Raw genomic sequence first — 14,508 nt, forward strand, 5'->3', positions numbered from 1 at the left:
AAAATTTGACTTTTTCATTGAAACAATGCAGATCATGCAAGTGGCATGTTTGAAATTACGGAAGATAGAAGCAAACATTTTCCAGTTGTTTAGGGATCTATAATGAGTCACCATAAATACAAGATGAAAGATTCAGAACAGATTCACTTCCAGGGTTAGTAATGGAGGCATAAACTATGTCAACAAGTGAGATGGAAAAGTGGTTCAAAGAAAAGGGGATAAAAGGGATATGGGAACAAGGTGGATAAATGTGTTCTGTCCTAATTTGCTTGCGTGGGCCATAAACACAGACATAGTCTGTTAGGCCCGGTCCCATGTTGTAACTGCTAAGTATTTCTATGCGCGCAAATTTCTGGAGCACAGCTTAAACCACAATCACCGGTCTCAGAAATGAGAGTGCTACTACTGAATCAAGACTGACACTTACAGTTAAGTATCGACAGCACGTGCTTCTCTGCTTTGCAACTGATTTCAATTATATTCCATGAAACAAATGACCAATTATGTTGTGTCATAAAACACTTTACTTCCTGAATTACCAATCATATTCTACAAAAGAAAAGCGAGAAATCACATTCTGCAAAACCCAGATAGGAGTGAATAGCTGAGTCATACAGACTGCCATTATACAAATCACTGGTTAGACTGCATCTGGAGTACTGCAACCAGTTTTGGTCCCCTCACACAACAGAGGCTTCAGAAAAGAGCTATGAAAATATTTCCCAGCTCAAAGAGTTATTCAGATAGGCTTACAGAGCTAGGTCCATTCACCTTAGAGCAGTGTAAAATTAGAGATGATCCGATAGAGGTTCATGAAATAGTGAAAGGCTGCTTAGTGTGCCAATTGATAGATTATTCCAGTTTGACAGATTGGGAGCAGACCTGCGTTTACACTATGCAAAAATGGAAACAAACTTGGTATTAGGCAGTTCTTCTTTTCCCAGAGATTAGTGAGCCTCTGGAATACATTGCTGGCTGGTGCGATGTGTGCTGACTCTCTGCATTGCCTTCAATGGGAGCTGGACCATTTTCTGACTAGGGCAGAGATCGCATCATATAGAAGGTAAGTATCCATGTGATTTCCTGGACTGGTTTCGATCACCTGAGGGGGCTGGAGAGGAATTTTCTGGAGTATATTTTTCCCTTACTGGCCCTGGGCTTTTTCTATGGTTTGCCTCTCCCAGGAGATTACATGGCTTTGAGGGGGTTTGGGGGGGGGGGGGGGGGGCGGAGGTTGGAAGTATCTCGTCATGAGGAGTGTGAGGCAAACTGATGGACTAGCTGGTCTTTTCCTGTCCGCCATTTTCATATTTTGTAAGGTCCTTTGTTTGAGCCCCATTCTGTACTGTTCGCTGATTTGAACTGAGGCAGATGTAGCAGCACCACAATGGGTGCCAGTACCCTGGATTTGGGAGGAAACATTCGGCCAGGGTTCCTCTACTGATCATTATCAGTGACCCTGTTAGAAGTGCATGTATGTGGACCAGGCTTGGCTGTGATGTCCCATAGTAATCTCCTAATATTCACTGTATTGTCTCAGACATGAAGAAATGGTCATTGGCCAACTGAAGATATGGAATTTTACCCCAGCATGAAGACCCTTGGGCAGAGGAGAAAGGGAGAAGAAAGAAATTTAAAAAAAGAGAACACAAAGTTAAACAAACTTACTTCAGGTGTAATACTTGGTCCTCCATCAAAGAGATAAGAGGCGAAATCACTATCGTAACCCCTCCTGTGTAAATAGCTGGGAACTGGTAACATAAGCTCTTACCATAACCTGTTCAGTAAAAAAAAAAATTGTTTCTCAAACTTTACCGTGGAAGAAAAGCTATAAGCAATCTGTACTGTACATGGACATTGTGACTAACAATGAACAGCAGGAATCTGGAAGGAAAGTTCCCACTGCTGAGTGTAGTGGCACTGAGACCATGTGCAGAATTCTCCCTACCAGCACAGCTGAACACAAATAACTTCTCAGGGTGGGGTGGGGTGGGGAGGGTTAGGTGGTGGTGTGCAGGGGGGTTCTGAATAAATTCTTAGGACTTTCTGAGCGAACAATTCAACGATGACCAGTACACCTCACAAGTCATCATCAACTGGTACTCAACGTTCTTCAATCTTTCTGGGCATTTTAATAAAATGGAATTTTTAACATAATTCTGCCCCAGTCTTCATTCAGTGTAAAGAGCTAAAATATTGCTCAGCGGGTTATATCATTTTTAGGGCAGTTAAAAATAAAATAAGTAAATCATTTTGTCCCCCACAATGTTAGATTTTAGTATTGTCTGCACACGAGATGGAAGATGAAAAAAATTAAAATAAAGCTTTAATTCTGTCTTAGCTCTTAACTGTCATAGCTCCCAGCCAGCCACTAGATGACATCTTTGAAGGATTCTGCCACTGTATCACCATAAAGATGTCATCCAACAAACCATTCCTGTAGCGTAGACGTGCAGCTACTATCTGCTGTATACAAGTTCATTCTTTGTTCACTAAAAGATTTGAAACTTTTATTTTGCATTTAAACCACCTCTCTTCCATATGCTTAATATGGAGGAGGTCAGAGGCTAGATATTGTGAGTGGCTCATCTTCTGACTCCTGTAAGCCTCTCCATCAATATAAGACACAGATCAGGAGTGTGATTGAATATTCTCCACTTTCCTGGATTAATGCAGCTGTAACACTCAAGAAGGTTGACCAACCCAGGACCAAGCAGCCTGCTTGTTTGGCAGCCCATTCACTAGCTTAAGCATCCACTCCTTCCACCACTGGTGTGCCATGGCTGCAGCATGCACTATCTACAGGATGAACTGCACAAGTTACCAAGGTTTCTCCTTGCAGCACCTCTCAAACCTTCACAATCTAAAGGACAAGGGACCATGACTACCAAGTTCCCCTCTAAGTCACACACCATTATATATCAATGATCCTTTATTGTCACCAGGTCAAAATCTGGGAATTCCCTGCCTAAGCTATGTGGAAGCAACTTCATCACATGGACTGCAATGGTTCAAGAAGGCAGCCCACCATCTTCTCAAAAGAAACTATGGATGGACAATAAATACTGGCCTTGCATGTGAAGCCCATATCCTGAAGAATAATTTTAAAATGTTTTATGTACTATACCACAGCATACTCTTAAAGTACTCACCAGTTGCCATAACAACAAGATTATCTCTTCTCTCCTGAAGTACTGAGTAGATAACCTTCCACTGAACCCTATAATTCAAGAACAGAAGTCAGTTCAGCCAGCTTTGCAAAATGTCACTTAGAAACTTATCGTTGATCCACGAACAAGTTTCAGCTTCTCAAATACTACAACAGGTTGCATGTACATAATGTCTCAAGGCGCTTCAGAGGGGTAATCAAAAGAAAGCGAATGTTAAGGAAATTGAATACAAAAGTAGGGAGGTTATGCTTCAGTTATACAGGGCATTGGTGAGACTACTTCTGAAGTACTGTGTACAATATTGGTCTCCTTATTTATGGAAGGATGTAAATGCATTGGAGGCAGTTCAGAGGTTTACTAGACTAATATCTGGAATGAGCGGGTTGTCTCATGAGGAAAGGTTCGGCAGGCTAGGCTTACATTCACTGGAGTTTAGAAGAATAAGAGATGACTTGACAAACATACAAGATCCTGAGGGGGTCTTGACAGGGTGGATATGGAAAGGATGTTTCTCCTTGAGGGAGAATCTAGAACTAGGGGTCACTATTTAAAAATAAGGGGACACCCATTGAAGACAGAGATGAGGAGAAATTTTTTCTCTCAGAGGGTCAAGTGTCTTTGGAACTCTTCCTGAAAGGGCAGTGGAAGCAGAGTCTTTGAATATTTTTAAGCAGAAGTAGATAGAATCTTGATGTGCAGGGGGATGAAAGGTTATCGGGGGTAGGTGGGACTGTGCAGTCGAGGTTACAATCAGTACAGCCATGACCTTATTAAATGGGGAAGCAGGGTCGAGGGGTCGAGTGGCCTACTCCTAGTTAATATGTTAAGCCAAAGGAGATACTAGAAGGGATAACCAAAATCTTTGTTAAAACAATGGGTTTTAAGGAGGGTCTTAAAGAAGGAGACGAAGGAGAAGAGGTGGAGCGGTTTAAGGAGGTAATTTCAGAGTCTAAAGCCTCGGCAGCTCAAAGCACATCCCCAATGGAAGGCAAATGTGGAGGTTAGGGGTAGCCAGATGTACAAAAGGCCAACATCAGAGGAACAGAGAGTTTGCAAGGGAGTTACAGGGCTGGACAAGGCTATAGACAGAGGGAGGGACAAAGCTCTGAAAGAATTTAAGCATAAGGATGAGAATCTCAACTCTGAGGAGTTTGAGGACCAGGAGCCAAAACAGGTCAGCAAGGACAAGGTTGATGGGTGAGCAGGATATGATAGCAACAGCAGAGCTTTGTGACAACTGCAACATATGTACAGTGGAGAAGTTGGCCAGGGAGCATTGTAGTAACAGAGAGTTTCAGCAGATCAGCTGTGGTAGAACAGAGGCAGGTGATGTTACAGAAGTGAATGGAGGCAGTCTGTGATGGAGAGAATATGGGAATGGAATCAATGACAAGGGTATGGAGTTTGTGGCAGGGATCGAAAACAATGGCTTCGATCTTCCTAAAGTTTAGCTGAAGGAAAGCAGTTCATCCAAGTCTGGATATCAAGTCTGAAAGCACAATAGCATTGAGAAAGTCAAAAGGTGGTGGTGGAGAGGTACAGTTAGGTGTAGTGAGCATACATGTTTAAGCTGACCCCATATCTGTGGATCATGTTGCTAAAGGGCAACTTGAAGATGAGGAAGCCAAATAGATCCTTGGGGACTCTGGCAGTAACGCTGCATGGGCAGGAATATAAGCTATCGTTGGAGATCTTCTGGCTATGGTCAGACAGGTTAGAGTGAAAGCAGGCTAGGGCAGTCCCAGTAAGCTAGACAATGAAGGAATGGCACTGGATGAGTTTCAAGCGATCAACCGTTCAAAGCCCGCAGAGTCATGGAGGAATGGGAGGTAAGACAGTCCATCACATCCACACAGAATGTTATTTCATACTTTGTTTAAGACTGTTGCAGTGCTGTGACAGCAATGGAAACCCAATTTGAATGATTCAAACATGGAGTTGTGGGAAAGATGAGCATATATTTGAGGACAACTATGCGTTCAAGGACTTGAAAAGAAGCTTAGAGATAGGATGGTATGGAGATGTCGAGGGGGGATTTCTTTTGAGGAGGAGTGTGATGGTGACAGATTTAAAATAAACGAGGACAGTATCTGAGGAGAGGGAACCATTTACAATGTCAGCTAACATGGCAGACAAGGAGGAAAGTAGGGTGGGCAGCAATTTAGTGGGAATGGGGTCAAGGGATAGGAGGTAGGGCTCGTGTGTAAAATGAGCATAGACGTAAGCAGGAGGGGAGACAGGAGAGAAACTAGAGATTACTCGAGTTTAGAACCAGGACAAAGGGAAGAAAAGCAGCAAAGGCAGCTGAACGGATAGTATCACTCTCAATCTTAATGACAAAAAAGTCCATGAGCTCCTTGCACTTTTGTTGGAGGCGAGAATGGAGAGGGAAAAAAAAGAGAAGGATTTAAAGAGACAGTTGGTAACAGAGAAATGAAGCTGGGTGGCTTTGGCAGAGGAGAAAATTGAAAGACTGAAGTGTGTAGATTTTATGTGGCTTCTAGTATTAATTCACACCAAGCGACTCAAATGTTCTCTAAAGATAAAACTTACGGTTTAAAATTAGAATGTCCAAAATAAGTCTTCAGACACTTGATCTGCTTTGCATTTGGTTCCGGTATTGAATGATCTAGATCAAAAATAACAAAAATGGACAGGTTATATAACATCAGCACACCCTGAAATATTGTGATTACAGTCGAGTGCAAATTTATTATATAAATGCCTATAATGGAAATTACTTAATTTGGCTCATTCTATGATGAGAGGAAAAATTTGAGGAAGGTTGTGGGCAAGAAATTAACCGTGGAAAACGGACAATACAAAAAAATGTTACATGTTTGATATTTTTATATAGAAACATACCTCTACAAATTATGTAAGTTCTATCAATATTTAGTTCCAATCATGTTTCTGTGTCAATTTACCCCACTTGTCCTCCTCTTCCTTGATCCTTTCATCATCCACATCCTCCACCCCACAAAATTCCTCTGATGTATCAATCTTGTCAGATAAATTCTTGAGCAATTCTTCAGTCTCAACTCCAGAACAGCTGTCCAGATCCTGCAGTGCCTGAAGGGTTAGCAGGCCAGAGGGAAAACAAACAGAAAACACAAGCTTCATTAATTTAACTTTTTTTTCATGTAATTTGGAGTCCTGGTTGATAATCTTCCTTCAAATACCACCATCAAAATAGACTAACTGGTAATTCAGCTCTTTGCTACTTGTGAGCACTTCTTTGAGCAAATATTTACAAATTTTTCTTCTAATGGGGTTTTCTTATCTGTTAGGATATTCTGAAGAACCTGGAGCAGGACTCAAAGTGATTAGCATCAAGGCATGGCACAATCCCATTAAGCAAGTATTTTTGCATTCAAACCGTGACTAATCTGAAATCATTCTTATGTGTGCTACCAGGTTTTAAAGTTCATGTACAATAAATTTGTTTTTGAGACACCTAAAATAATGAAAGAATCACACCTGCATTTATCTAAGATCATAATTCTCAGAGACATCCCAAAGTGCTTTAAATACAATGAATTACTTTCAAGTGCAGTTACTATTGCTTTGCAGATGAATGAAGCAGCTAATTGCATGATGCTGATTAAGATAAAAATGTCAGGCAGGACAACAGAAGAATTCCTGCTCTTCTTCATCTCAAATCCTAGAACAGATAGGGCTTCAGTTTATTGCCTTATCTGAAGGACAGTAACAACCCACTCCCCTGAAGCTCTGTCATCACTGTGACAATATCCACAATGGGATGAAGCAATAATTTCCTGGTGTCATAATTTTATAAACAGAAATGTAGCAGTCAGCTAGGATGAAATTAAGGTATTTTCCCTTAAGATCACAGTACAGTTCTACAAATTTATTACCATAAATGGATGTGCTGAGAAAATCAAAAATGCAACCCTGCCAGTGCTCACATTCTCTCCCATTGAATTCTACAGTACAAAGGAATACGGATGTACATGTGATGTCCCATAATGAAGCAGAGACATCATTTACATCATTTTAATTTGACCTATGGTGCACCACAACTTCAAGAAACCACAATTACAGCATTGAGGCAGCAGTATATAATTTGGTTATCATTGATGCTTATATGTGCTACCAGGTTTTAAAATTCACGCACAATAAATTTGTTCTTAAAAGACTCCAGATAAGTAAAGAATCCATTTGCATTTATATACAATTTCTCTCAAACTTCACATACAATGAATTGCAGTCAACAAAGCATCTGAAAAGTAAAATGTTACAGCTATGGGCATTCTATTATAGAAGGAACATTAACACCATAGAAGACAGCACAGCACTGATTCACCAGGGTTATACTAGGGATAGGTTTAGTTACGAGGACAGATTTGAGATACTGGAACCATTTCCAATGGATCAGAGAAAGCCAAGAAAGAATTTCACAGGGATAACCATTTAGATATTTTCCTATATTATTAGAACTGAATTTTGTTACCTCATAACAGTTCTGTAATGTTTAATTTAGCTGGTTGGCTTAACACCAAGACAACAGACATGAATTCAGGCTGGTTACCGTAGTGTTTGGAATATTAATGACCATTGAAAGTGCGATCGTTGTGTGCAATCTCAAACATTTGAAACAAGATATGCAGGAATTATTAGATCTCACTGCATTCTCTTCACTTGTACATATTATGTGAAATAAATCAGCTTAAATAAAAACAAAAAGTGCTGAAGACACTCAGCAGGTCTGGCAGCATCTGCGGAGAGAGAAGCAGAGTTAACGTTTCAGGTCAGTGACCTTTCATCTGATTACTTGCTGTACCTGCATGCTAACCTTTTGTGATTCATGTACCACAGAATTCTGCAGTCTCTCTCCATGTAAATAATATTCTGCTTTTCTGTTCTTCCTGCCAAAGTAGACAACCTCACATTTCCCACATTGCACTCCATCTGCCAAATTTTTGCCCACTCACCTAACCTATCTATATTTCTTTGCAGACACGTTAGGCTGGATTTTATAGGCTCGTCGCCAAGATGGCAACCCACACCCTAAAGAGCGACCTCAAGCGCAGCGGCTCATATAAATAGCCGGGGCGGGCGGCACCTCCCCCCCCACCCCACCCTATGGAGGGGGCAGGCTGTCTATCCCCAACAATGGCGTTAGCTGACTATGCGCAGGTGCGGATGCAATTTTTAAAGGGCTCTCAGCCCTACCAGCTTAAATATTTAAAGATAGATGGAAAAAAATTAAATACATTTACTTCCCCCATCCCACCCCTCCATTAACAATTAAATAAATTATTTGCCCTTCCCCACCCCTGAAGCACACACCTTTACCATCTGACCTTCCCCCCCACCCCACTCCCAAACTGCACAAAGTTTAAACTACAACCCTTCCCACCATCCCCTACACCCATGACGTTAATTTGACCTCGCTCCGCACGCCCCCCACCTCCGCACTGATACACATAACCCCTCCCCGCCAGTGTTGCACCTCATTGCCCCAGGCAGGGATCCGAAGGATGGGACTGCCAGCTGCCGGGCCAAAAATCACGGCGGGCCATCAATAGGCGACATAAGTATATTTAAATGAATTAATTTGAATATTAAAATTGCGGTCCTGTTGGCCAGCAGCAGGGAGGCCTCCACGGTGCCTCGCCGCCATCGGGCGGATCATACCGGGCCCTGCCGGCGTCGAGGTACATCCGGGGGCCATCTTCAGGGGCTATTGTCCAAGTCATTAATATAGATCGTAAATAGTTGAGGCCCAGCACAGATTCCTGCGGCATTCCACTAGTTACAGCTTGCCAACCTGAAAATGCCCTATTTATCCTGATTCTGTTTTCTGTTGGTTAGCCAATCCTCTATCCATGCTAATATATTACCCCCAATACTATGAGCTCTTATCTTGTGCAGTAACCTTTATCTGGCATCTTATTGAATGCCTTTTGGCAATCCAAATATGCAACATCCACAGGTTTCCCTTTATCCATCCTGCTTGTTACATCCTCAAAGAACTCTAATACGTTTGTCAAACACAATTTCCCTTTCATAAAACCAAGTTGACTCTACCTGATTGCATTATGATATTCTAAATGTCCTGCTACTACTTCATTAATAATGGATTCCAGCATTTTCCAAATGACAGATGTTAAGCTAACTGGCCTATAGTTATCCCACTTTCTTGAATAGAGGTGTTACACTTGCAGTTTTCCAATCCTCTGGGACCTTTCCAGAATCAGGGGAATTTTGGAAGATTACAACCAATGCATCCACTATCTCTGCAGCCACTGCTTTTAAGATCTTAGGATGCAGGTCATCAGACCCAGGGGACTTGTCGACCTTTAGTCCCATTAGTTTTCCTAGTATTTTTTCTTCTAGTGATAGCGATTATATTAAGTTACTCCTTCTCTTTTGCCTCTTGATTTTCTGCTATTCTTGGGATGCTTTTTGTGTCTGCTACTGTGAAGACATACAAAATACTTGTTCAAAGTCTCTGTCATTTCCTGGTTTCCAATTAATTCCCCAGTCTCATCCTCTAAAGGGACCAACCTTTACTTTAGCTACTCTTTTTTTATATATTTGTAGATATTGGTCCCAGCCTTATTGAGGTGCAATCCATTCGGTCTATACAGATTCCAACTCTAGAAAGATATCCTCTAGCATATACACAATGGCCCGACGACCATCCTTCGGTGTTGTAAATTTCTATGACTCTGCCAACAAGCTGAGCTTCCCACCTCCCCCACCCCGCCACAACCCCTCCCCAAGTCACTGCGTACAGCTGAGTAGCTCAATTAAAATTCTGACTCAGTGACAACTTGTTTTCTTTGCAAGTGTTCAGCTGGGAAATATGGAAGGGAACAGTCTACTCTGTAGGGAGACTGCAGTTAACACCCTTCCTTGAAGGGCAGTTGTCTATATAGCCTTCCAGTGGGCCATCTGTGCCAGGTGGGAATCCTTCATCATATCCAAAAGCAGAGTACATGGGAAAATGTGGCTGCCAGTTCAGCTAGAATAGCACTGCATGAACACCCAAGGGAAAAATCACTTCTGCATTGCAGTTCTGTTCCTTTCGAAAACTTTTACTGGGGTGCCATCTAGTGGGTATCTGTAAATGAGCTGTTTGGAAATTCAGCTCTGAATTGCAATGTTTTTTACCCATGACATCCTTTCCCTCCAGCATACTGAAAAGACCTACCAATCCTCAACTGAAATCTCCAATTACTGGGTTTACCAAGTCATAAACCTTTCATCGTACAAGCTTATCCATTATTGTTGCTCATCAGTTAGACAAGGACAAGCTTTACAGACACTAGCAATACTGTAAAACTGGAAGCTGCAGCAAAGCTGCGTCAGACTTGCGGATTCATTTAAACTTAAATACAGCACAGCGTCTTAGTTTTTTTTGCTTTCTCCAAGATGACACCATTCCAACAGCACCCTTAACATACTGATGTAAACAGAGAGTGCACAAGTTATACTGCCCATTTAAATTGCAATGTGTTGGAAAGTAGGGGAACACTCAGCTTTGTGGTCTACCAGTGTTCTCTGGACAGTCAACTCTTTTGAGTAACTAGGGAATAGAGCCTCGTATAATCCAAACTCTAAGGACCATGATAGGAGAATGAACGGCTATGGGCGAGAAGAGAAAGCTGGAAACACAGGGGAGCCCTCTTCAGGCCAAAAAGGAAGATACAGAGAACAGGAGTGATGCCTGTGTGTGTCCATTGTAGCAAGGCACCTACCTTCGAGCTGACTGCTGGAAGTTACGGGGAAAACCCGTAGAATTAGTCAGAGTACACATCAGTGTAGGAAAAGGGGCCCCGATGGAAAGCACAGCGTACCAAGCTCTAACTACGGCACTAAGACCCATAAACATACTGAAGGGTCACTGACCTGAAACGTTAACTCTGCTTCTCTCTCCACAGATGCTGCCAGACCTAAGTATTTCCAGCATTTCTTGTTTTTATTTCAGATTTCCAGCATCTGCAGTATTTTGCTTTTATTATCCCATAAACATACTGCTGCGAGTGTGGGAGAACTTCGAAAAATCCCTGTGAGTTACCAGGATTTTGTGTCCAAAGGAAATGTGACCCCATACCCCTCAAGTAAGCCCATAGTCATACTTAGAGATACAGGGGCCACCTAATCCCTCTGCTGGGAAAAGGCCTAACCTTTCCCCCAAAGAGTGCTTTGAATGCCCAAGTATCAGTAAACCATATCGGCGGAAGATATAAGCCCATACCTTTACATCGGGTGCGCCTGCAGTGTAACCCTATTTCAGGACCAGTAACCCTGTGGATTGTCCATAGTTTACCTGTGGACGGAGTTGACCTGCTCCTGGGTAACGATCAAGCCGGGGCGAAGGTGGTAGCTTCTCCAGTGATCTTAGAGACACCGAATGAGGCCAGGGAGAAAGAGCAGTTACAGGAGAAGGTCCCCAGCATTTTCCCTGACTGGTGACCCAGTCCATAGCCAAACATGCTCCATCAGAGGAGGCTGAACTGGTACTGCAGATGGGTGACCCTGCTGTCTGGTTATTCAAAACCTTCTTCGGGGATTTAGAGGAACCAAAGGAAGCGTTCAGCAGGTCTTCCTTGGTCGAGGCTCAGCAAGCCAACCCAGTGTTAAAAAAGTTGGCACAGACTGCCCAGCCTGAAGCTGAAGCAGAGGGAGTTCCAGAGCACTACTATTTAAAGAATAAGGTGATGAGGGAGTGGAGCCCTCCTCACAGACCTGCGGATGAAGACTGGACAGTGGTCCACCAGGTAGCGTTGCCACCGAGGTACCGTAGGGAAATATTGAGAATAGCCCACGAAATTCCAATGGCTGGAAATGTCGGTATCCAAAAAACCCAAGCCTGCATGAGATAGCATTTTCACTGGCCACAACTCCACAAGGACGTGGTGGAGTTCTGTAAAACTTGCCACACATGCCAGGTTGTGGGGAAGCCCCAGCGTGCAATAAAACCTGTAGCCTTAATTCCCATATCGGCTTTTGGGGAGCCGTTCAGCAGTGTGGATTGTGTGGGACCCCTGCTGAAAACAAAAAGGGGCTACCAGTATCTTCTCACCATTATGGATGCAGCTACCCGATTCCCAGAGGCCAGCCCCTAAAAACGATCTCTGCCAAGGTAGTGGTTGAGGGGCTAACCCATTTCTTCACCCAATATGGGCTGCCTGCCGAGATCCAGTCGGATCAGGGCACAAATTTCACGTCCAGTATTTTTCAAAATCTCATGGGTAATCTGGGCCTAACCCAACTAAAATCCTCAGTACCACCCACAGTCACAAGGGGCTTTAGAACAGTACCACCAGACCCTTAAGGCAATAATCAGAGTATACTGCTATGAGTACCCCCATGACTGGGACAAAGAGCTAGGATTACTTTTGTTTTCCACCAAGGACTCACCCAATGAGTCCACTGGCTTTAGTCCCTTTGAATTAGTTTCTGGACACGAGGTAAGAGGTCCTCTTAAACTAATCAAGGAGAGGTTTTTGGGAGACAGGAATGAACCTTCCATGTTAGACTACATCTCCATGTTCCGTGAGCGGCTCACGAGAGCCTGTGCAGTAGCTCAGGGACACCTAAAAACCTTCCAGACAGCTATGAAAAGGCAGGCAGATAAGCATGCCAAGGCCAGAACATTTCAGCCAGAGACCATGTGTTAGTGCTACTACTAATGTAGGGTGAACCACTGAAAGCCCGGTTCAGTGGCCTGTATGGAGTAGTAAAGAGGATTGCGAGGTGAATTTTTTAATTGACACCCCAAAGCAAAGCCACATCAACATGTTAAAGCTAACCTCTTTCTTAGTTAAACTCAAACCTGTCCGATTGGTTCTTTTTATGATCATAGCACATAGATAGTTAAACACTCACTGAATTGGCAGTATATCTACTTTAAAAAAGAAATAAACCTGTTGTGGTCATACAAGGAGGGGGAAAACAGGGGAGCTCTTCGACCCCCTCCTCACCTGATCGTAACAACCATTATTAAAAAATTAGGCTTCACCACAAAGTAAAGCTGGTAAAAAGGTGACATTTTGTTTAAATTGACTGGAACCAACAATATTAACTCCTGGCACAGTAGCAGCATCAAAGCTGAAGTATAATGACATCAAAAAGCATAGGATGCAAAAATGACCTATTTTATCACCTTCCAAAGGAGGAAAAAAAATGGCTGTATCTTTATTCATGACCCAGTATTTGACAGTCACAGCTAAGCAGATATTTTAAAGAGCGATTCGCTCAGGAATATTGAGATTTTAATTGGATAGCTGTTTCAAGCCTGCTGGCAAAGGGATAAAAGGCTGAATGGCCTCTTTCTGTGCTGTACAATTGTATGATTTTCTCTAGCGTTACGATAACTCAGTTGATCCAGCATATTTTTTCCTCATATTTCAATGATAATGGGGTAAATTTTCTAGATGTAACACTAGGTTCTAAATGAGGATGGTCAAGCCCACAGACTTTCTACTACTGTTAATGCCATTACTACTGGTCATTAAAGGTATTTAGTTTTAGTTTAGAGATGCAGCACTGAAATAGGCCCTTCGGCCCACCGAGTCTGTGCCGACCATCAACCACCCATTTATACTAATCCTACACTAATTCCATATTCCTACCACATCCCCACCTGTTCCCTATATTTCCCTACCAACTACCTATACTAGGGGCAATTTATAATGGCCAATTTACCCATCAACCTGCAAGTCTTTGGCATGTGGGAGGAAACCGGAGCACCCGGAGGAAACCCACGCAGACACAGGGAGAACTTGCAAACTCCACACAGGCAATACCCAGAATTGAACCCGGGTCGCTGGAGCTGTGAGGCTGCGGTGCTAACCACTGCGCCACTGTGCCGCCCCACGGGTGGGGCAAGTTGGACAATGTCAAGGTTCCTTCCCCTTAATAAAGCACTTCCTTCCAAGTGCATCCATGAGAGTTCCAGTGAAGAAAGATCTGAACTTACTCAAATGAGATAAGAAAGTTTAGCTGACAGGTGGAGGTTGAGGTTTCAATGACCCGAGCTACTGTGCATCTTTGGCAAAATTGAATCAAACCAAGAAACTGCCGTTGAGTCGGTTGGTCAAGTGATATTTTGCTGTTACTGTTGCCATGCTTTCATTTTACACTTCAACGTAACCTGCTGCAATCCTCCACTTTTCAATCATACCTTGAGCATCTCGTTCTCCAGCTCCTCATCACTTTCAATCACACAAGAGAGATCTGCTTCTTCATCAGCATTAGGTACCTGCAGAATTACAGAACATGAAATAAAGATAGTGATGTTTTATCCCACACCATCAACATGCTGGGGTCACCATTGACCAGATATATAAAAGTCATGGCA

General features: G+C 42.8%; 1 protein-coding gene across 9 annotated transcripts in view; it reads right to left on the minus strand.

Annotated features, from left to right (window-relative positions):
• wrn (WRN RecQ like helicase) overlaps positions 1-14,508 on the minus strand; it is a 149,722-nt gene that overhangs the window by 84,990 nt on the left and 50,224 nt on the right. For all 9 annotated transcript variants that reach the window (XM_068045204.1, XM_068045221.1, XM_068045239.1 and 6 more), the window contains 5 exons: positions 14,332-14,409; positions 6,098-6,242; positions 5,724-5,799; positions 3,153-3,220; positions 1,669-1,777 (listed from right to left, as the gene is read on the minus strand). In XM_068045204.1, the coding sequence (XP_067901305.1) occupies positions 1,669-1,777; positions 3,153-3,220; positions 5,724-5,799; positions 6,098-6,242; positions 14,332-14,409 (476 nt within the window). The remainder of the gene's footprint in view (positions 1-1,668; positions 1,778-3,152; positions 3,221-5,723; positions 5,800-6,097; positions 6,243-14,331; positions 14,410-14,508) is intronic.

This window comes from Heterodontus francisci, chromosome 1, assembly GCF_036365525.1.
Source record: "Heterodontus francisci isolate sHetFra1 chromosome 1, sHetFra1.hap1, whole genome shotgun sequence".
Lineage (NCBI taxonomy): Eukaryota > Metazoa > Chordata > Chondrichthyes > Heterodontiformes > Heterodontidae > Heterodontus > Heterodontus francisci.